This window comes from Erinaceus europaeus, chromosome 7 (genome assembly GCF_950295315.1).
Source record: "Erinaceus europaeus chromosome 7, mEriEur2.1, whole genome shotgun sequence".
Taxonomy (NCBI): Eukaryota; Metazoa; Chordata; class Mammalia; order Eulipotyphla; family Erinaceidae; genus Erinaceus; species Erinaceus europaeus.
This window is the reverse complement of record NC_080168.1, coordinates 74,152,540-74,174,279: the sequence shown is the minus strand read 5'-3', so window position 1 is coordinate 74,174,279 and position 21,740 is coordinate 74,152,540. Positions and strand designations below refer to the sequence as shown.

General features: G+C 40.6%; 1 protein-coding gene across 1 annotated transcript; it reads right to left on the bottom strand.

Annotated features, from left to right (window-relative positions):
- Positions 1 to 1,211: 1,211 nt before the first annotated feature.
- FAM216B (family with sequence similarity 216 member B) lies at positions 1,212 to 17,545 on the bottom strand. Its single transcript, XM_007537846.2, has 4 exons — positions 17,388 to 17,545; positions 14,941 to 15,058; positions 10,068 to 10,188; positions 1,212 to 5,851 (listed from the first exon to the last, which is right to left on the bottom strand). The coding sequence occupies exons 1-4, from the start codon at positions 17,420 to 17,422 to the stop codon at positions 5,634 to 5,636; spliced, it is 492 nt and encodes a 163-aa protein (XP_007537908.2). The 5' UTR covers positions 17,423 to 17,545; the 3' UTR covers positions 1,212 to 5,633.
- Between the last annotated feature and the right edge of the window lie 4,195 nt (positions 17,546 to 21,740).

Below are 21,740 nucleotides of genomic sequence, written 5' to 3'. Positions count from 1 at the left end.
TATCTCTCTCCCCGTGTTAAGGAACTCTGCTGTAAATCAAGAAGACTAGAGCCAACGTAGTTGAAGGGAGAAAGGAAGTTTACTATGTGAAGGCCAAGAGCTCAGATCTAACAAAGGAACGATACAAGCTTATATAGGCGGTACAGGCTTGAGAGCATAAAGTATCATTATGGAATCAGAGGCTGCAAGGTTAAAGAGGATCAGGGTCTGGTTGCCTTACTTACTGTTATGGTTACTTGTTATCTCTCTTGCGCTATATAGCTGTGTCTGGGAAAGTTTAGCCTCAACATAAGATACAACACAGGGGTTGAAGGGTGGAAAGACAGAAGCTAGCTAGGGTTATAAAAGTTGATGTGACAAGCAGTTAAAAACAAAATATGGGGAGTCGGGCTGTAGCGCAGCGGGTTAAGCGCAGGAGGTGCAAAGCACAAGGACCGGCATAAGGATCCCGGTTCGAACCCCGGCTCCCCACCTGCAGGGGAGTCGCTTCACAGGCGGTGAAGCAGGTCTGCAGGTGTCTATCTTTCTCTCCTCCTCTCTGTCTTCCCCTCCTCTCTCCATTTCTCTCTGTCCTATCCAACAACGACAACAACAATAATAACTACAACAATAAAACAAGGGCAACAAAAGGGAATAAATAAATAAAATAAATATTAAAAAAAAAAACAAAGAAAAAAAAACAAAGAAAAAAAAACAAAAAATGGTTGGGAGTTGGGCAGTAGCGCAGTGGGTTAAGCACAGGTGGTGAAAAGCAAGGACCAGTGTAAGGATCCCAGCTCGAGCCCCCGGCTCCCTGCCTGCAGGGTAGTCACTTCACAAGTGGTGAAGCAAGTCTGCAGGTATCTATCTTTCTCTCCCCCTCTCTGGTTTCTCCTCCTCTCTCCATTTCTCTCTGTCCTATCCAACAACAGTGATATCAGTAATAACTACAACAATAAAACAACAAAGGCAACAAAAGGGAATAAATAAATAAATATTTAAGAAGACCAAAATATGGCAATAACCTTGGTTACTATAGATACAGTTTAGAATATTTGCTTTTTCGATATCAAACATCTTATTTTCTTGGCCCTCTGTTTAGAGTTGGGACCTTCTCAGTGAAAGTTTAGTCTGACCTTTACTGTCTCAATTTTGTTTTCACTTACTTTAACCTTCTACTTTTACATAACCACCAGCTCTGTCTCAAAGTTTCTGTACTTAGTCTTTCTACACATTCTTAACCCTTTATTCTCAGTTATTCTGTTCTGTGTTGAGGCCTTCTTACAAACACACCACAGTCATATTATAAGCACCTATTCTGAGGCTAACATTTTGCAACTTTTCTATCACCTACTTTCCTACCCCCAACCCCAGGTTATTGCTGTGGCTTGGTGCTTGTGTGACAAATTCACTCCTCCTGGAAGCCATTTTTTTTCTCGTTTTGATAGAGATAGAGAGATAATGGAAGAGAAGGAGAGAGAGAGAAGAAGAGAGAAATAGAAATACCTGAAGCACTGTTTCACCACTCATGAATCCTCCCCCTTACAGGTAGAGAGCTGGTTCTTGAACCTGGGTCCTTATGTGCCACAACCAAGCCCACAGTTTGTTTGTTTATTTATTTATTTATTATTTTCTTTTCTTTCTTTTAAGGAAGTTTTTATTAGTGATTTAATATTGGTTTACAGAATTAGAAGATTTCAGGGGTAAATTTACACTCCTATATATGCATGTATACAACCCCCCCCCCCCAAGCTCCTGTACTTTCCTCTTCTTTCCTCTGAGAACCACCATAGTTTTCAGATTCTAGGACATAGTTTGGTTACTTTTTTTTCTTCTATTTATTTTTACCTACTTATATATAATCCACATATGAGCAAAACTGTCTGGTAGTTGCTATTCATTTACATACTTATTTCAGAAAACAGAATCACCTCAAGTTCTAGTGATTTTGTCCAGAAAAATATTGCTGGGCATTTCTCCTAACAGTAAAACTACTTAGAGTGTAAGAGTGAGGGCCAGGATTTGCAATGGGGCCAAGAAATTTCTTTATGATTAAATGAGTGAACATAGTGAAGCCAGCACTTCCCAGTCTTTCTGACAGATTAGCGGGTAAACAGAGCCCCTCCTCTTTCCCACATAGAAATAAGATAGGACATCATAACGAGTACAATTTTCAGAATCTTAAGATAACTTTCCTATTTCTATGTTATTGTTACAGAGAAAAAAATAACAATTGTCATCAATGAGTTTTATTTTGTTTCTCTGGTAAAAGTATAGTGTTTACTTTTCAGGTACATTTTAGCAAGTCCTTGTGAAACAGCTGTAAATTCCTTCTCAAGAGATTCTTATTGGGGGCCGTGCAGTAGTGCAGTGAGTTAAACGCACATGGTGCAAATCGCAAGGACTGGCATAAGAATCTTGTTTCAAGTCCCCAGCTCCCCACCTGCAGGGGGGTCGCCTCACAAGTGGTGAAGCAGGTCTGCAGGTGTCTATCTTTCTCTCCTCCTCTCTGTCTTTCCCTCCTCTCTTGATTTCTCTCTGTCCTATCCAACAGCAATAACAACAAGGGCAACAAAAATGGGAAACAAATGGCCTCCAGGAGCGGTGGACTCATAGCGCACAGGCACTGAGCTCCAGCAATAACCCTGGAGGCAAAAAAAAAATTCCTATCATGAGCATCACAAAGTTAGTGGCTGATCTGAATGCAACAAGTAGTTGAACACTTAAAACAAAAATGACAAAAAGTCATTTTAAATGTTGACTTTATGTGAATACAAATGACTCACTTTTTAAAAGATGTTTATTATTTAAATCACACTAGAGAGACGAGCTTTCTATAAGAGAAGAGAGAAGCCAAGGCTTCACTGTGGCACATATGGTGCAGGGGATGGAACTGGAAGCCTCAGGCATTCAAGTCTTGGGTTCTGCTAACTGACCCATCCATCCCCCAGCTTTCTACCACCAGAAGTGATTAATTTTCAGCACAAGAAACTACTGGAGATGAAAAATAAATTTTAAATGTATTCAATATAATAATATTCTGTTTATGTGACAATCTAACCACAGCTGTCTCCTCCCCCCCCCCCACCTTCTTACTTAAATGCTTTAATTAGACTTGTTCAGGCTATAGAAAGGTCACACTTGAGATCAGGTCTCTGTGGTTGTTTTTTGTTCTGCTGTAAAAGCATCCTCAGCTGCCAGGGGAAGGCATGTGTCTGAATTCTCTCACCTGGGTCAAGGTCGACTACGGTTGTGTACAAAGATTTCAGCTGTTACAGACTGATAAAAACAAGGTGTTTTTTGAGAGTCTGTTTACATTTTATTTATTTATTTTGAATTTTCTAATAATGATTAACAAGATTGTAAGATAATAAGGGTACAATGCCCCACTCTTCCCACCATCAGAGATAAGTGTCCTAGCCCCTCTATTGGAAGCTTCCCTATTTTTTTCTTTCTTTATTTATTGGATAGAGACAGCTAGAAATTGAGAGGGCAAGGGGAGATAGGGAGAGAGACAGAGAGACATCTGCAGCACTTCTTCACCACTTGCAAAGCTTTCCGCCTTGCAGGTGTGGACCGGGAGCTCAAACTCAGGTCCTTCTGCATTGTAACATGTACGCTCAATCAGTTCAGCCACCACTCAGTCCCAGAAGCTTCCCTTTTCTTTATGTCTCTCTGGGAGTATGACCAAAATTTTTTTTTTTTTTTGAAAATTTTTTTATTATCTTTATTTATTGGATAGAGACAGCCAGAAATCAGAAGGGAAGGGGGTGATAAAGAGGGGGAGAGACAGAGAGACACCTGCAGCCCTGCTTCACCACTCATGAAGCTTTCCCCCTGCAGGTGGGGACCGGGGCCTCAAACCTGGGTCCTTGAACATTGCAATACGTGCACTTAACCAGGTGTGCCACCACCCGACCCCCGACCAAAATTCCTTATTGGAAGGTGGGAGTTCTGGCTTCTGTAATAGCTTCTCCACTGGATATGGGCACTGGCATGTCCATCTATATCCCTAACCTGTTTCTATCTTTCTCTAATAGGGTAGAGCTCTGGAGAGGTGAGGTTTCAGGACACCTTGATGAGGTCGTCTGCCCAGTGAAATCAGGATGGCATCATAGTAGTGTTTGCAGTTTGGTGGCTGAAAGGTGCTAAGATATAAAGCAGAAGGAACCAAAACCACCTGTCCAAAAAGATTTGCGTACACCTATGTTCATAGCAGCACAATTTGTAATAGCCAAAACCTGGAAGCAACCCAGGTGTCCAACAACAGATGAGTGGCTGAGGAAGTTGTAGTATATATACACAATGAATATTATTCAGCTATTAAAATGGCGATTTCACTTTATTCACTTCATCTTGGATGGAGCTTTATGGAATCATGTTAGGTGAGATAAGCCAGAAACATAAAGGTGAATATGGGATAATCTCACCCATATACAGAAGTTGAAAAATACTTGTTGCTTGCCTGCCTTCACTGGGCAGATGACCTCACCAATGTGTCCTGGAACCCCAACTTCCCAGAGCCCTACCCCACTAGGGAAAGGTAGAGACAGGCTGGGGGAATGGATGGATTGACCTGTCAATACCCATGTCCACCAGAGAAGCAATTACAGAAGTCAGACCTCTGACCTTCCGTGCCTCAGAGAGATTTTTGGTGCATACTCCCAGAGGGATAAAGAAAAGGGAAGCTTCCAGTGGAGGGTATGGAATATGTCACTCTGGTGGTGGGAATTGTATGAATTGTACCCCTCTTATCCCACAATCTTGTCGATCATTATTAAATCACTAATAATAAAAAAGTTGAAAAATAAGAAAACACAAAGCAGAACTTGGACTGGGTTTGGTGTATTGCATCAAAGTAAAAGACTTTGCGGGGTAAGGGAGGGCTCAAGTCCTGGAACAAAATAGTGGAGGAGGACCTAGTAGGAGTTGAATTATTATGTGGAAAACTGAGAAATATTACACATGTATGAACTACTGTATTTTACTGATAACTGTAAACCATTAATCCCTTCATAAGGAAAAAAAGATATAAAGCAGGACGAATTGTATAGTAAACAGGGACCGAAAGGTAGGGATAGAGCAGATGTGTGGGAAGAAGTTAGGAAAATATTCTAGATATGTTCCAAGGGGCTCTTGACATTTAAATTTTTTGCCTGAGCCTGATAGTTAACATGCTGGTGGACAATGCAAAGGGATTGAGTCAGGCAAGAGCTAGAATATTTTGGGTCACTGAGTGGTACTGTTTAGTGGGAAGAAGAGAAAGAGGCATGGAAAGCAGTCTAGTTGCTGCTGAAATGACACGATTCTGGAATTCCTATAAGCTCACTATGAACTTGGTATTGAGTAGATAGCTTACAGTGACAGAGGACCCAGCGTCCTTTGATGTCTTGTGCCCTTTCTTTGTTCTTGGGACTTCTCTGAAAGGTGCTAATTTAAAATACATTTATATTTTGAAAGCTTCATAAGTCATTTTGCTCTATAAATTATATGTGGAGTGAAAGGCTTGTTTATTTTTAGCTCCCTCACTCTTAAACTTTTCAACTTGTTCTTGCTGGCTAAAATTTAGTGGAGTGGGGGAGAGAGATTCTAAGGGTGGGACTTGCTTACTATTCATTTACATTCAACAAAAATGCACTAGATGCCAGGGGTACTCAGTGCTTTGTAAGCACTTGGCTCCTAGAGGATCTGAGTCCTGCGCTGTGAGCCTGGCTTAGAACCACAGATGCAGGTAGGGCTGATACACTGGTTCTTGTCATTGCTGAAGCCTTTCTGGAGCTGGTTCTTTGAGGAAACACTTTGCCTGAAGCTCTCGTGGTTGAATCTCTAAGCACAGCAACACAAGCCAAAACTTCCTGTTGAGTAATGTAGCCTATGGAAAAGCAAGAGGATAAAAGTCAGACTCTTTCAGTACAAATAAATAAACATTCCACATAGACAAAGATTTCTTCTATTTGTCAGAGTAGAAACGGTGCTCAACGCATATACACTATATCACTGAAGACAAAGGTACAAAAATATAAGGTGTATCACTGGTCACTTCCACCAGGAACATCATCATAAGCCCTCTCATGGGCCACTCCAGGAACTTCTCTTCCTTATTAAATAGCAACGGTAGGAACTGCCCTACTCTTAGAAGAAGGTTGGATCACCCTGCTCTGACACTCAAGAGTAGCAGCCTAGAATATTCCCAGCTGTGACCATCAACTGCAAGCTCACACTGACAGGAACTCAGAGGTTACACAGGTTCCAGTGCTCAATATAAGTACCCTGGGTCAGGTCGATGAGGTAAACAGTTAATTTTATTCCTAGATTTTCTTTAAGTTTGGGAGCTACTCTCTCCCCTAATTCAAGTTTCTAGCCCTATTCTCAACTCTGACACCATCTTCCCAGAACATTTTTGTTCACCTCCATGTTAGCTATCAAACTCAAGCAAAAACTATGAAAGTCATGGAGCTCTAGTAACATACCTAAAATAGACTTCCTAGCTTCTTTCCACCCTAAGATCAATAGTATCATCTGCTCTATTCCTACTTTTTGGTTCCTGTTCACTAATCATTTTTGTCCTGCTTTATAACTGACTGACTTTCAGCCACCAAGTTTAGATGCTATCATGATTCCATCCTGACCTCACCATTGTGTCCCAGAGTCTCACCTCCCCAGAGCCTTACCCCTCTAGGGAAAGATAGAAACAGACAGGGGTATGGATCGACCTGCCAGTGCCCATGTCTAGTGCAGAAGCAATTACAGAAGCCAGAACTCATACCTTCTGCTCCCCAAAGAGAATTTTAGTCCATATTCTTAGTGAGGGAGAAATGATAGGGGGAAGATGATCAGAGGGCTCTGAACTCCAGCTCCATTAGAACCCAGAAAGAAAAGAGGGAAAAAAAGGAAGGACATTCAGAAGTAGTAGTAGGTATAGGTGTGACTTAGAAAGGAGGAGAAGGAGGGTCGGGCTGTAGCTCAGCAGGTTACGCGCAAAGCAGAAATGCAAGGACCAGAGTAAGGATACTGGTTCGAACCCCTGGCTCCCCACCTGCAGGGGAGTTGCTTCAAAGGCTGTGAAGCAGGTCTGCAGGTGTCTATCTTTCTCTCCCCCTCTCTGTCTTCCCCTCATCTCTCCATCCAACAACAACATCATCAACAATAATAATAACCACAACAGCACTAAAACAAGGGCAACAAAAGGGGAAAAAATAGCCTCCAGGAGCAGTGGATTCATGGTGTAGGCACTGAACCCCAGGAACAATCCTGGAGGCAAAAAAAAAAAAAAGAAAGAAAGAAAAGGAGAAGGAGAAGGCAGGACTATAGGGAGGAAAATGGGCAAATATATACAAATATAAACAGATAGTTATAATAATAATAGTCAACCCATATTTGCAACCTTGGGAGAACTACTGTAGCTTCCAGTGGAGGGAATGAGCATATAAGACTCTGATGATGATAAAGATGCAGAATTATACTCCTGTTATATTATAATTTTGCAAATAAATATTGTCTCTAATAAAATTTAAAAATATAAACCAAAAAAGGAAAAATATGCCATGACTTTTCTGACAGCCCAATATTAAAATTGAACAGTTGTATGTCTTAGTGATACCTGAACTTCTTAATGTTCACCCATTAAAAACGAAAACCAGTGGTTACTTCAGTATATATATATATGGAAAGAAATTCTATCAGTGTTAGAAATAGTGAGTAACAGAAGGAAGCCAGAGACGGAAAGCTTTTCCAAGAAGAAAATGGATTTAACAATTTTATACATCATTTCTCACAATATTTGAAGATATTTTACAATGAGTATTTCATTTGTGCTTCATAAAATCCCATGAAGTTTGGAGCAAAAGAAAGAGAACAGACCAAGAGGTTGAAAATTCATGATCTTAGGAGGTGATGATCCTAACTGCAACATACTCTGTGTGAGCTTAGTCAAAATATAGAGCTGGTGTGAGCTGTAGTTCCCTACAATGTAAAGTGAGGGGGGAAATGAGATATTATATGGAGAGCTCCTAGCTCAATACCTGAAATGTAAGAGATGCTGGGTATTAACTATTACTGCTATGAGTAAAACAAGCCTTTGACTGACTTGAGTTTCTACAACCAGCAAAGCCCTGAGCTATCATCTATGATCAGCTGGAGCCTAGATCATCTGTCTGAACCCTGTCAAAACTTTTTACAACTTTATGCTGAATAGAACAGGCATGGACTCTGAGATTAAGAAAAGCATGAATTTATGGGCCCGGCGGTACCACATCAGGTTAAGTACGCCAAAGTGCAAGGACTGGCGTAAGAATCCTGGTTTGAGACCCCCAGTTGGAGCCCCCAGCTCCCCATCTGCAGAGGGGTCGCTTCACATGTGGTGAAGCAGGTCTGCAGGTATCTGTCTTTCTCCCCCCTTTCTGTCTCCCCTCCTTTCTCAGTTTCTCTGTCCTATCAACAACAACAGCAATAGCAACAGTAACAAGGGCAACAAAATGGAGAAAATGTCCTCCAGGAGCAGTGGATTCATAGTGCAGGCATCAAGTCCCAGCGATAAGCCTGGAGGCAAAAAAAAAAGCATAAATTGACCTGAGGCTAGTAATTTGGAGAATGTGATATGCCTTCTTTAGGAGTGACCGTGTTGTTATATGCTTTTGACTTTGGACCAAGACAGTACCTTGTTGCTAAGAACTGAGCAGGGTTTGTCAGTGGAACCCACCTTGACCAGTGATGTTGTTCTGCCTTGCTCTGGACATGTGCTTTCTGCTTTCCTTCCCCCTTCATATATGTGCATAATTCTGTGTAAAATCAGACTCCCACTCCCAGATTGTTGAAATAGCTCACTTGGATAGTGCACCGCTGTGCCATGCTCATGATTCAGATTCAGGCACAGCCTCCACACACTGAAGAAAGTTTTAATGCTCTTAAGTGTTAGTGTTTCTTTTACTCTCTTCTTCCTCTTCCTCTCTCCTTGCTACTCTTTCCGTATCAAATATCAAATAAATAAAACAAAATAGATCAGACTCCCCCACTTCCTCTTCTTACTGTCAACACAAGTTTCCCAAATGGAATTGTTTTTCAACTCAATAAGGCCTTTCTTTTTAAAAAAAATCTTAATTTTTTATTTGGATATTTAGAGAGAAATTGAAAGGGAGAGAGAAAGAGATATCTGCAGCTCTGCTACACTGTAGGTGGGGGGTGGGGACCAGGAGCTTGAACAAGAGTCCTTGTACATTGTAATATGTGTGCTCTGCTGGTTGTGCCACTGCCTGGCCCCCTAGCCTCTTCCTTTCTATACACCTGTTTCTATAATCTCATTGATGATGATTTATTACCATTTCTACTAGGTAAAATTCATGTAAATCTCAGCTAGTTGCAAGCATTTTATAGAAATTCATACCCCCCCCTTTTTTTTTTTTTGCTTCCAAGGTTATTGCTAGGACTTGGTGCCAGCACTATGAATCCACTGCTCCTGATATTCATTTTTTCCATTATGTTGGATAGGACAGAGAGGAATTGAGAAAGAAGGGGAAGGCAGAGAGGGGGAGAGAAAGACAAACACTTGGAGACCTGCTTCACCACTTGTGAAGCATCCCTTCTCCAGTTTCTTGCACAGGTCCTTGCACTTAATATTATGTGCTCTTAACTGGATACTCCACCACGCAGTCCCACACCATGAGTCCCATTTTTTTTCTCCCATCACTCATATGCATTTTTTTCAGGAAAAAGCAACAGTAGCCTTTATCAGACTTTTTAAGGGGGGGTGTGTTCCCCAAAGTAATAGTTGTTACAGACTTACACACACATTCATAGTGCTACACACCTCATTGTCCCTTGAAATCCCTATCTTTGTCCCACTTTTTAGCTCTATTTCCCTGCATCTGGAAGACTTCTTGACTCATACTCTGACTTCTTTCATCCCTCCTAATTTACCCATTAAAAACACATCTGCTATCAGAGATCACCCCTTTTAAACACAACCTGCCTACCACGTTAATAAAATGTTCCAGCCACTTGGCTTGAATAATTCTTCTGAAATGTGATTTTGTGGTGCAGCTGGAGGGAGTCCTTTTCTGAGCTGCCTGGTGTGAGTCTGCAGTTAGACTCACCAAGCTGCTGGTGGTGCTGAAGACTGTGCATGTAGCGGCTCTGTAGGGCCTTCCACTGGGGCCAGGGGTTGTAAATCATCATGGTGCTGTAGAAGTAGCGCCTCTGCCCTGGGGTTAGGTCCTGTCAGAGCAGAGCAGAGCAAAGCTGAGCAGGAAAGTTTGATGAGTTGGTAGAGATGTGATTGAGAGTGTGATGTGTCTAAAGCTGACTTCCATGGGAATGTGATGCTCCTCTCCCTGCACAAACCCAACCCCCCAAACCCTTGTGATGGTGAACACTGGCAAATAAAAAATTCTTTTAAAAAATATATTTATTTATTTTCCCTTTTGTTGCCCTTGTTGTTGTTTTTAACTTTTTATTTATTTATTTTATTTATTTATTCCCTTTTGTTGCCCTTGTTGTTTTATTGTTTTAGTTATTATTGTTGTTGTTGTTGGATAGGACAGAGAGAAATGGAGAGAGGAGGGGAAGACAGAGAGGAGGAGAGAAAGATAGACACCTGCAGACCTGCTTCACCGCCTGTGAAGCGACTCCCCTGCAGGTGGGGAGCCGGGGTTCGAACTGGGATCCTTATGCCGGTCCTTGTGCTTTGCGCCACCTGCCCGACTCCCCTTGTTGTTGTTTTTATTGTTGTTGTAGTTATTGTTGTTATTGATATTGTCATCATTGTTAGATAGGACAGAGAGAAATGGAGAGAGGAGGGGAAGACAGAGAGGGGGAGAGAAAGATAGATACCTACAGACCTACTTCACCACCTGTGAAGTGACTACTCTGCAGGTGGGGAACTGGGGGCTCGAACCGGGATCCTTATGCTGGTCCCTGCGCTTCGCTCCACGTGTGCTTAACCTGCTGTGCAACCACCCGACTCCCCAAATAAAAAATTATACCTTGTGGTCCAGGAGGTGGTGCAGTGGATAAAGGATTGGATTCTCAAGCATGAGGTCCTGAGTTCTATCCCAAGCAGCACATGTGCCAGAGTGATGTCTGGTTCTTTTTCTCCTCTTATCTTCCTCATTAATAAGTAAATAAAATCTTTTTTAGAATTCTGCTTTGCAATCTGGAAGGTGGCACAGTAGATGGGGCATTGGAATTTCAAGCATGAGGTCCCAAGTTCAGTCACTGGCATCTCATGGGCTAGAGTGATGTTCTGGTTCTCTATCACCCATTACTCATAAATAAAAAAAATAATAAATCTTATAAAAAAAAAGATTCTACCTAAGTATGCTAGAGTACTGGACTGACAGAGATGAAGATCTCCTTTCCTATGAGGAACCATTATTTAAGGTATTGACTCTTAGTAGGGCTTTGACCTTCAAGAGATGTTTGACAATACCTGAACAAGTTTTTGGTTGTCACAGGTGACAGAAGGGAGGAGTGATGGCATTGGCAGACAGTGGGGAGAGAAGATGCTGCTTAACATCCTCTGATGCATGAAAAAGACACACACACACACACACACACACAATTTAGAGATAGATTAATCTTTTTTTAAGATTTATTTATTTTGGGAGTCAGGTGATAGCACAGCGGGTTAAGAGCACGTGGCACAAAGCACAAGGACAGATGTAAAGATCCTGGTTCGAGATCCTGGCTCCCCACCTGCCGGGGAGTCGCTTCACAAGTGGTGAAGCAGGTCTGCAGGTGTCTATCTTTCTCTCCTCCTCTCTGATTTCCCCTCCTCTCTCCATTCCTCTGTCCTATACAACAACGATGACAATAATAACTACAACAATAAAAAGGGTAACAAAAGGGATAAATAAAAAAATAAAATAAAGATTTATTTATTTTATTTGACAGGACAGAAAAAATAAGAAGGGAAGAGGGAAATTGAGATAAAGAAAGACACCTGCACTACTGCTCCACCATCATGAACCCACCCCTCCACCCCAGCTCCAGTGGGTAGAGACTGAGGGCTTAAACCCAGGTCCTTGCACATGGTAGCGTATGCATTTAACAAAGTGTGCTACTGCCCAGCCCACTGGTAGACAGTTTTATTTTTTTAAATTTTTTTCTTTTCCTTTTAAAATATTTATTTATTTATTCCTTTTTGTTGCCCTTGTTGTTTTATTGTTGTAGTTATTATTGTTGTTATTGATGTCATCGATGTTGGATAAGACAGAGAGAAATGGAGAAAGGAGGGGAAGACAAAACAGGGGAGAGAAAGACAGAGACCTGCAGACCTACTTCACCACTTGTGAAGAAACCACCCCTGAAGGTGGGGAGCCGGGGGTTCGAACCAGGATCCTTACACCAGTTTTTGTGCTTCATGCCACATTGGCTTAACCTGCTGTGCTACCGCCGACTCCCTGGTTTATTTTTTTAAATTTTTATTATCTTTATTTATTGGATAGAGACAGCCAGAAATCAAGAGGGAAGGGGGTGATAGAGAGGGAAAGAGAAAGACAGACAGCTGCTGCACTGCTTCACCACTTGCAAAGCTTTCTCCCTGGAGGTGAGAATTGGGGCTTGAACCCAGGTCCTTGTGCACTCTAACATGTGTGCTCAACCAGGTGTGCCACCATCTGGCCCCTTAGACTGGATCTTTAAGCCAACCAATTTTACATTATGGAAAGTTTATATAACCCTGCTATGAGGAAGGGTCATGTTGAGAGCTGTAATCTACTGCTTGGGAGGAACAGAAATATCCCATATGGCAACTGCTATTAAACATCTTCAGTGATTATTGTATGCATATGAGGAAATGAAGAGAGTGGCATCTGCATTCTAGAAAAATCAAGTTAAAATAAACTCACTCCAGGCTAATTTTTTTTCCCTCCTGGGTTATCACTAGAGTTCTGTGCTAGCCCTATGAACTCACTGCTCCTGAAGGCCATTTTTTCTATTTTTTGTTAGATAGGATAGAGAGAAATTGAGAGAGGAGGGAAAGAGAGAGAGGGAGAGAGAAAGATCGACACCTGTAGACCTGCTTCACTCCTTGTGAGGCTACCCCTCTGCAGGTGGGTGCTTGAATCAGGATCCTTGTGAAGGTCCTTGAGCTTCATACTTCGTGCACTTCATACCATGTGTGCTTTATAAAGCCCTCAGGCTAAAAATTCAAAAAAAAGTTTTCAAAAGTAGGTAAGAGCCATTTAATAAAAGCTAAATGTCACGTTATTAAATCTAGAAGTAAAGTGAGTTTTATCTCTTAGGATTGTTGTGTAGGACTGAAACCTGTGAGTCAGAATTTTTTTTTATATCTATAGACCTTAAACTTGATATAAAAAGTATATTCAGAGTAAAGGCAGTCAAACCAAGCATTTCACCATCCAAGACTCATTTCAGTATTTTTACAGTGTCTGAATTGCATGTTTAAAAATGATATTATATTTTAAAGATGAGAATAGATTCCTAATTAAGCTTTTTCAAATGACTGAGAATAGAGCAATTTGAAAAGTGCAAGCCAATTTGAGCACAGCTCTAGAGTACAATGGGACTCTTCATTATGTAAGATAGAACATTAAAAATTGTGGTTTTATTTTACAAGAAAAAAACGCTTATTTCTTTTTCTTAGTCAAACTATCAGCTTCCTTAATGAGAAGTAATGGGAAAAATTCTGAATATACTTATACTTACCCCATTGTTTATATTTTTTTTTTTAGGGAATAAAGGAACTGAAATTTTTAAAGAGAATTTATAAGAATGATGCTTGCAACTGATGGCCAAAAGAGCTAATAAATTTCTCTAATAAGGAATCACGAGATAGTCTATCAGTGAGTTTCTCCTCTTTCACCTCTTTTTCCTCCTCTTCCTCCACCACCCCATCACTTCCACCTTCTCTTTCTCCTCCTCTTTTTTCTTCCTTTTCCTTACTAACTTACTTAATTATTTAGTAATTTGTTTATTTTTGCCTCCAGGATTATCACCGGGGCTCAGTGCCTGCATTATGAATTCACTGCTCCTGGAGGCCATCTTTTTTCCATTGTTGTTGCTGCTATTATTATTGTTGTTGTTGCTATTGTGGTTGTTGTGGGTAGGACTGAGAGAAACTGAGAGAGGAGGGGAAGACATAGTATTGGAAGTGAAAGATAAACCCCTGTAGACAGACCTGCTTTACTGTTTGGGAAGCGACCCCTCCACCTGCAGGTGGGGAGCCCGGAGCTTGAACCAGGATCCCTGCCCAGGTCCTGTGCACTTAACCTGGTGCACTACCACCCAGCCCCTTACTTTATTTTAATGAGAGGGAGAGAGAGCATGAGCAATGCAGAGAGAGAGAGAGAGATACAGAGAGAGACTAGAGCACTTCTTAGCTCTGTCTTCTGGTGGCGCTAGAGATTTAGTCTGGGACCTTTGGTGCCTCAGGCATGAGAGTCTTTTGCATAAACATTATGCTGTGTCCTCAGCCCCCCCTTTTTTTTTTCTTAATTGACACCAGGGTTATCACAGGGACTTGGTGCCTCCACAATTAAACCACTGCTTCTAGTGGCCTTTTTTTTTTCTTTATTTGATAGAGACAGAGAGAAGTATAGAGGGAGAAAGAAAGAAACCTACAGCACTGCTTCACTGCTCCTGAAGCTTTCCACCTGCAGGTGGGGACTGGGGACTTGAACCTAGGTCCTTATGCTCTACCGGTTGTGTCACCATCAACCCCAATCAGTGAGTTTCTAATCACTGGTGGTGGGTCTGTGATATAGAGGTAACCATCTCTCACAGCTCCTACAAGGGGGTGGATATAAAGTTGATACACTCACTCACTCACTCACTCACTCACTCACTCACTCACTCACTCACTCATTCACTCACTCACTCACTCTGTATGCATGCACCAAGGACCTATTGTTTCCCTAAAGTTGGGTAAACAGACTTGAAAATAAATTTCCCAAACCCTGAAGGTGGACAACAGTTGTCCTTCCATCTGTGAATAATAATTTGTACCTTCAGAAAGGCAGTGTTAGACACCAAAGGAGGAACTTGAATGCCAGGAATCTGTGGCGCATTCTGAAGACTTTGTTGCTGTTTCTTCTGCTTTTTCCTCATTCTTTGTTCTCTACTTCTACGGAACAACAAACATAACATAAACTTTCATTTTGTTCAACCATTTTTGGGATTACCTAAGTAAATAAAAGGAAGCAAATAAGTGAGAGAGGAAAAAAAAAGCTAGATAACTGTTATTTTTATTTCAAGGTAAAAGCAATTTTTGACACATTTATGAGTAATTGAGCCTTGACACACTGCTTAGTTCTGCATTTTTTCAGTATTATAATTCAACACCATTGTCTTTCTGCTTTTCTCTGTCTTTGGAACAGGTGGGTTGTAGAGTTATAATACCAAGTCATGCCAGTTATAATTATTAATTATAAATTAATATTAATTATTAATTTATTATTAATTTTAAATTAGATTGATTATTTTCTTGATTACTAAAAGTAGTATATGTTGCTTTGGATTACTTTTTTAAAATTTAAGAAATTTTTATTATCTTTATTTATTTATTGGATAGAGACAGCCAGAAATTGAGAGGGAAGGGGGGGTGATAGAGAGGGAGAGAGGCAGAGACACTTGCAGCCCTAATCCACTTGTGAAGCTTCCACCCTGCAGGTGGGGACTGGGGGCTTGAACCTGGGTCCTTGTGCACTATAGTATGTGTATTTAACTAGGTGTGCCACCACCCCAGCTCCCTTGGAAAAGTTTAAGAGGTGAAGATCACTCATGTTTTACCTCTCTACAAATATTGCTGGCATTTGGTTGTTTTCCATGTGTTTATTTTGTGTGTTTGTGTATACAGAGGACATGCTATTATAAAAAGGAGATCATAGGCTTCATGCACTTTCTCAGGACATTTAGCATTCCTTAGAATGTGAACATTAGTGAATATATAGCAAGGCTTTTCACCATCTTCCTTTCTTTTTTTCTTCTATCCTTTCCCTTCCATTCCTTTCCTTTCCTTCTATTTCCTCTTCTTCTCCTCCATCTCCTTCTCCTCCTTCTATTTTTTTTGACACCAGAGTTATCGCTGAGTCTCAGTGCCTATACAATATATCTATTGTATTAACTATTCACAGTGACTATTTCCCCCCTTTAACCATTTATTTATTTGATAAGGTGAAAGAAATGAGAGGAGAGAGGGACAGATAGAGAGAGAGAAAGAGAGATACCTGTAGCACTGCTTCACTACACAGGAAGCTTCCCCAACCCCTGCAGGTGAAGACTTAGGGCTTGAACCCAGATCCTTGCACATAGTGATAATGTGCACTTAACTGGGTTCACTGTTTCTTAGCCCCCACCATCCTCCTTTTTATTATATGCTTAGGTATGCAACTTTATAGCACTGTGGTAGAAAAGAAACTACTGAACCTAACCCTGTTTCTTGTCACTTGCTAAACAAAGACACAGAAGAGATGTGCCATGTCTGTTATCATGTTTTCTTTCCATTTGACTTAGTGTAAATAATAATAAAAGTTTAACACTCAAAGGAAAATAGACACAGTGGATAAACCTCTGTGGTTATCAAGGTCCATGTCAATAGTGCCTGCCTCATGGAATTACCTGATTAGCTAAGATAATGATTTTAAGACGTTCTCATTTTATGTCCATTCTCTCTCCTTTTTCTATTTTGTTTTTGTGAGTGAGTGGGCATGCTAACACCACGCACACACACACGCACACACATACACACACTGTTTACAAGTGAAAATATTGACTCTGAATTCACAGATCAAAGAGAACTTTATTAGCAAAACATGAGTTCACATCTCTGTGCATCCTGCTTCTATGATATGAACTTATAAATTTAACTATAAATGTTGTATTTAATACTTCCATGTGCTGTAGAAATCGTATGAACCAAGGTATACTCTTAATATTCTCTGTGATAGAAGCTGACTCTCTGCCCTACGCTCAGACCCACTGAATGTCTCTCTTCCCATTTTCTAGGTCTGTAGAGCAGAACATAAATATGCTTCTAAACTGTAAAGGCTCTCCCACTCACTCCCTTTCCCCGCTTCAAATAGCATAAATAAATAACTGGATCCGGGATCAGGTCCTGGAACACGATGGCAGAGAAGGACCTAGTGGGGGTTGAATTGTTACGTGGAAAACTGAGAAATGCTTACGCATGTACTAACTATTGTATTTTACTGTTGATTTCAAACCATTAATCCTCCAATAAAGAAATTAAAAATAAAAAAGAAAATAAATAAGTGGAGAGAGCGCCGTTATATGTGTTTTCTTTGGTTATTGCTGAAGAAATTCATCTTATCTATTCAAGTGATCCACACCTGATAAAGTCTGATTAAATGCTTGGAGGATTTCGGAAGGAAAAATCCACAAGATACTTCTATTTGAAATGAACAATAATTTTTTTTTTCCTCTAAGCAACTTACCCTGTCTTGTCTCTTCCTTTATAGAGAGTTGGCATTCAGATTCAATGCAGTTTTCTTGCAAGATCTCTCTCCTTCTGCAGTGACTTGGATGAAATTTGTTCTGTTGATAAACTGAAAGCCAGGCAACCTCATGTGATGAAACACAGAGCTGGGGAGATTTGGCTGCATGCCTTTTCCTGCTTCTGGACCCCATCCAACTGCACAGCTTAAACATTTTTCTTCCAAACTCTGCTACTAATCAAGTGTCAATTCTAAATCTCCCATATTTGCATTATAAACAGAATGGGGGAGAACTGTATGCAGAGACAGAAAAGCTGAATATTAAAGCTTAATAAATCATTAGGGCAAAATCGTCATGTGGATGTTTCCCAGATTTAGAATCAGTAGCCCCCATTCCTGCTGCTCAGAATGAGAGAGAAACAGTTTTTAAATAAAAGAATATGGGTAGGAATTTAATTACTGCATTGTCCTAGAGCTTAATATGATGTTTCTTTTCTAATTTTTGGAGGAGTAAGGGTCTTTTCATATTTGATCTAATATTTAGATTTCATATGATGATAATAAACCTGTCATACAAGATCCCCTGTCCAAACTGACCTCCGTTTCAACCTGACTCATGAAAGCAAACTTCTTTCTTCTGTACTAGTATTATCACTACAGGCTTCTTTCCCTTCTTAAGAATCCTCCTCTCAAATGCCAATTTACCTGCAAAGATAGAGTTACTAAAGAAGATAGAAGAAGAAATAACAAAAGAAAACCACAAATTCTTTTTTTCTTTTTATAAATATTTATTTATTTGATAGGACAGTGGGAAATTGAAAGGGGGAGATAGAGAGGGAGAGAGATAGAGAGATATTTGCAGCCCTACTTCACCACTCATGAAGCTTCCCCCCCTGTAGGTGGAGAATGCGAGCTTGAACCCAAGCTCTTGTGCATTGTAACTAGTGTACTCAAGAGAGTACACCACTGCCCAGCCTGAAGATCTTGTCTTTTTTTCTTTTTTAAGTTTTTTGATAAGTGATTTAATATTAATTTACAAAATTATAAGATTACAGGGGTATAATTCTGTAACTTTCCCACCACCAGAGTTCTCTGTCCCCATTCCATCTATTCAAAACTGCATTAGTTCTCTCAAAGTTATAGATATGGGTTGACTATTATTTCTATAACTACCTATATTTATATATATTTGCCCATTTTTATATGGTGCTGCCTTCTCTTGCTTTCTAAGTCAAACCTACTTCTTCAGTGTGTCCTTTCTTCCTTTCTGTTTTTTTGTTTGTTTGTTTGTTTCACTCTCTCTGGATCCTTATGGAATTGGAGTTCAGAGGCTTCTAGAAAACCACAAATTCTTAGGAGGCTAAGGAGAAGATAGAAAGAAAGCAGGTAAGAGTGATGAATTACATGTTTTTTTTTTTTTTCCCTCCAGGGTTATTGCTGGGCTCGGTGCCTGCACCATGAATCCACCGCTCCTGGAGGCCATTTTCCCCCCTTTTTGTTGCCCTAGTTGTTGCAGCCTCGTTGCGGTTATTATTGCCATTGTTGAGGTTGCTTTGTTGTTGGATAGGACAGAGAGAAATGGAGAGAGGAGGGGAAGACAGAGAGGAGGAGAGAAAGATAGACACCTGCAGACCTGCTTCACCGCCCGTGAAGCAACTCCCCTGTAGGTGGGGAGCCCGGGGCTTGAACCGGGATCCTTATGCCAGTCCCTGCGCTTTGCGCCACGTGCGCTTAACCCACTGCGCCACCGCCCGACCCCCGAATTACATGGTTTATGGAAGAAAGAAAGGGCTCAACAGACACAAAAAAGTTTTTCCTCCAATAAGTTAAGTACAGACCTTCTGGGAAATAAACATGGATGGCACAAAGAAGAATCCATAGATACCAGTGAACATCATAAACTGTCTCACTAAATCTGAAAAGTTGGTGATTCTCTACTAAGAGATAAAGAGAAATGCAGAGTGAACATTGCCAGCTGAATCTCCCTAAATGTTCTTTCAGCATATGATAAAATGCCTTCCAGGGTGTACCACATCTGCTAACTGTTAGACACAATCTCTGTGCACTTCTCAGCTCCAGGTCTGCACATAATGCAGATATGGCCAATTGAGAAATTGACACTTGACTTGGAAGAAAATGATTAAACTCTGCAGTTGAATGTTTTCCAGAAGCAGGAAAAGGCATGCAGCCAAATTTCCCCAGCTCTGTGTTTCATCACATGAGGTTGCTTGGATATCAGTTTATCAACTGACTGAATTGTCCACTACCACCACCGAATGGAGAAAGAGACCTCTGAAGAAAGTTGCATGAAAAAAACTTACACAAACCCTGAACATTTCAGATGCACAACTATGTGTGTTAGTTTCTTTTCAGTCAATAAAACAGAAACAGGTCTAGGTGTTTGACAGAAAGACGTTAGGATCTGCTATCCAAATATTGGAACAGGTTAAAGGAGGCAAACAAGAAAAGTTGACTTGCCTAAAGATTGGCATTCAGAATAAACTACTAATCCACATAGAGCTAGAGGACACAAGGAACAGTGATTCTATCAAGAGTCCATGAATACTGTGCCATTCAGGGGCTTTCACTAGAGGATTCCATCTGGGATATTGCTTTTGGATAAAGGGAGGCTTCAGTTATACAGATTTAGGATAGTCATCTGGAGCAAGAGGTTGGTTTTATTAATTTCATTCCTTTGAGGCTCCAGGATAGGCTTGTTGCAAGTGGGTATCCAATAGGCCTGTCTCATGAGTCCTGACACTTATAAAAGTATTTCTGAAATCACAATGAAGATGAGTCCACTGCCTATGGAGAGAATAGACTCTCCGTATGTTTTGTGATGTTTTAGAAAGTAACTTGAATAAAAATGCCATCTGCCACTCAACAATGGATTAACAGAATTACTTTATAAACATTAAAAAGCCCAACTACTGATAGCTATGCTTTCAAACAGTGGCATTTCATTATGTTGTTGTTGTAATTAATAATGATAGGAAGTTTTTAGATATTATAGAACTAGTGTTTCTCTGCAATTGATTAGACACCTTGTAAAATCCTCATTAATAATTTGAAACTTGTTAGCAATTTATAGTAAAGAGTCAGTGATAAGTTATATAGGTTTTTGGCCTCATCTATTACACAGTTTTACTGAGGACTTCAATGAAGACAATTGATAGTCAAAGTTTTTCTTGTTTGTGCAGGTGTGTGTATGCGTGAGTGTGTGTTTACCACCAGGGTGATCACTAAGGCTGGGTGCCGGCACAACTCCAGCGTTCCTAACAGCCATTTTTTCCTTTCTCTCTTTTTTCCTTCCTTCCTTCCTTCCTTCCTCCCTCCCTTCCCCCTCCCTCCCTCCCTTCTTTCCTCCCTCACTTCCTTCTTCCTTTCCTTCCTTCCATCTTTCTTTCCTTCCATTATTTTGATAGGGGGTGAGGGACAGAAAGAGGAAGGGGAGACAGAGATAGAAGGAAAGACACCTGCATTACTATTCCACTACTCATGAAGTCGCCCTTCCATGCAGGTGGGAACTGAGGACTTGAACCCAGGTCTTTCAGCATGGTAACTTGTGTACTCTATCAGGTGAGCCACCACCTGGCTTCACAACATTTATTAAGTTTTCCCATGACCAAGGTCTATTTAGATGTCTCCTGACATGTTAAAGTGGTATACCATAAACAGGATGACAGGGCCAGTCGACAGTACACTCAGTTGAGTGTACACATTGTCACTCACAATGAGCTGGGTTCAAGCCCCTGCTTCCCATCTGCAGGGGGGATACTTCATAAGTACTGAAGCAGGTTGCAAGACTCTATCTTTCTCTTTCCCTCTCTATCTCCCTCTTCTCTTTCAATTTATCTCTGTCCTATCAAATACAATAGAAAGAAAAAAAATGGCCACTGGGAGCAGTAGATTTGTAGTGCAAGGCAGCAATAAAATCCTGGTAGCAATAAAAATAAACACATAAATAAATACAGGATGACATATGATTACAATAAAATACAAGGGTTTTTCATCAGAACTTTGTTTTTATTCAGACAAAGTAAGAAATGGAATTTGGGGGTAGCATAGAGGCATAAGAAATTAAAAGCAGAATAAGCCAATGAAGTAACCATAAGGGGTTGTGATTAAGAAGGTTGCATCAACAGAAGTATAAATTTTAAAACATGTATGTCCCACTGCTCTGGGATTATCTTCACACAAGGAACACAGTACAGTGTGGCTACATTAGAAGTGCTGTTTCACAGGACAAGCTGGTACATGCATTACAGCTTCCTATTCTGGAAAAGACCACTGGCAGAGAGGGGTAGGGTGAGCAATAGTACCTCACAAAATATTTGAAGACTCCCACTGTCT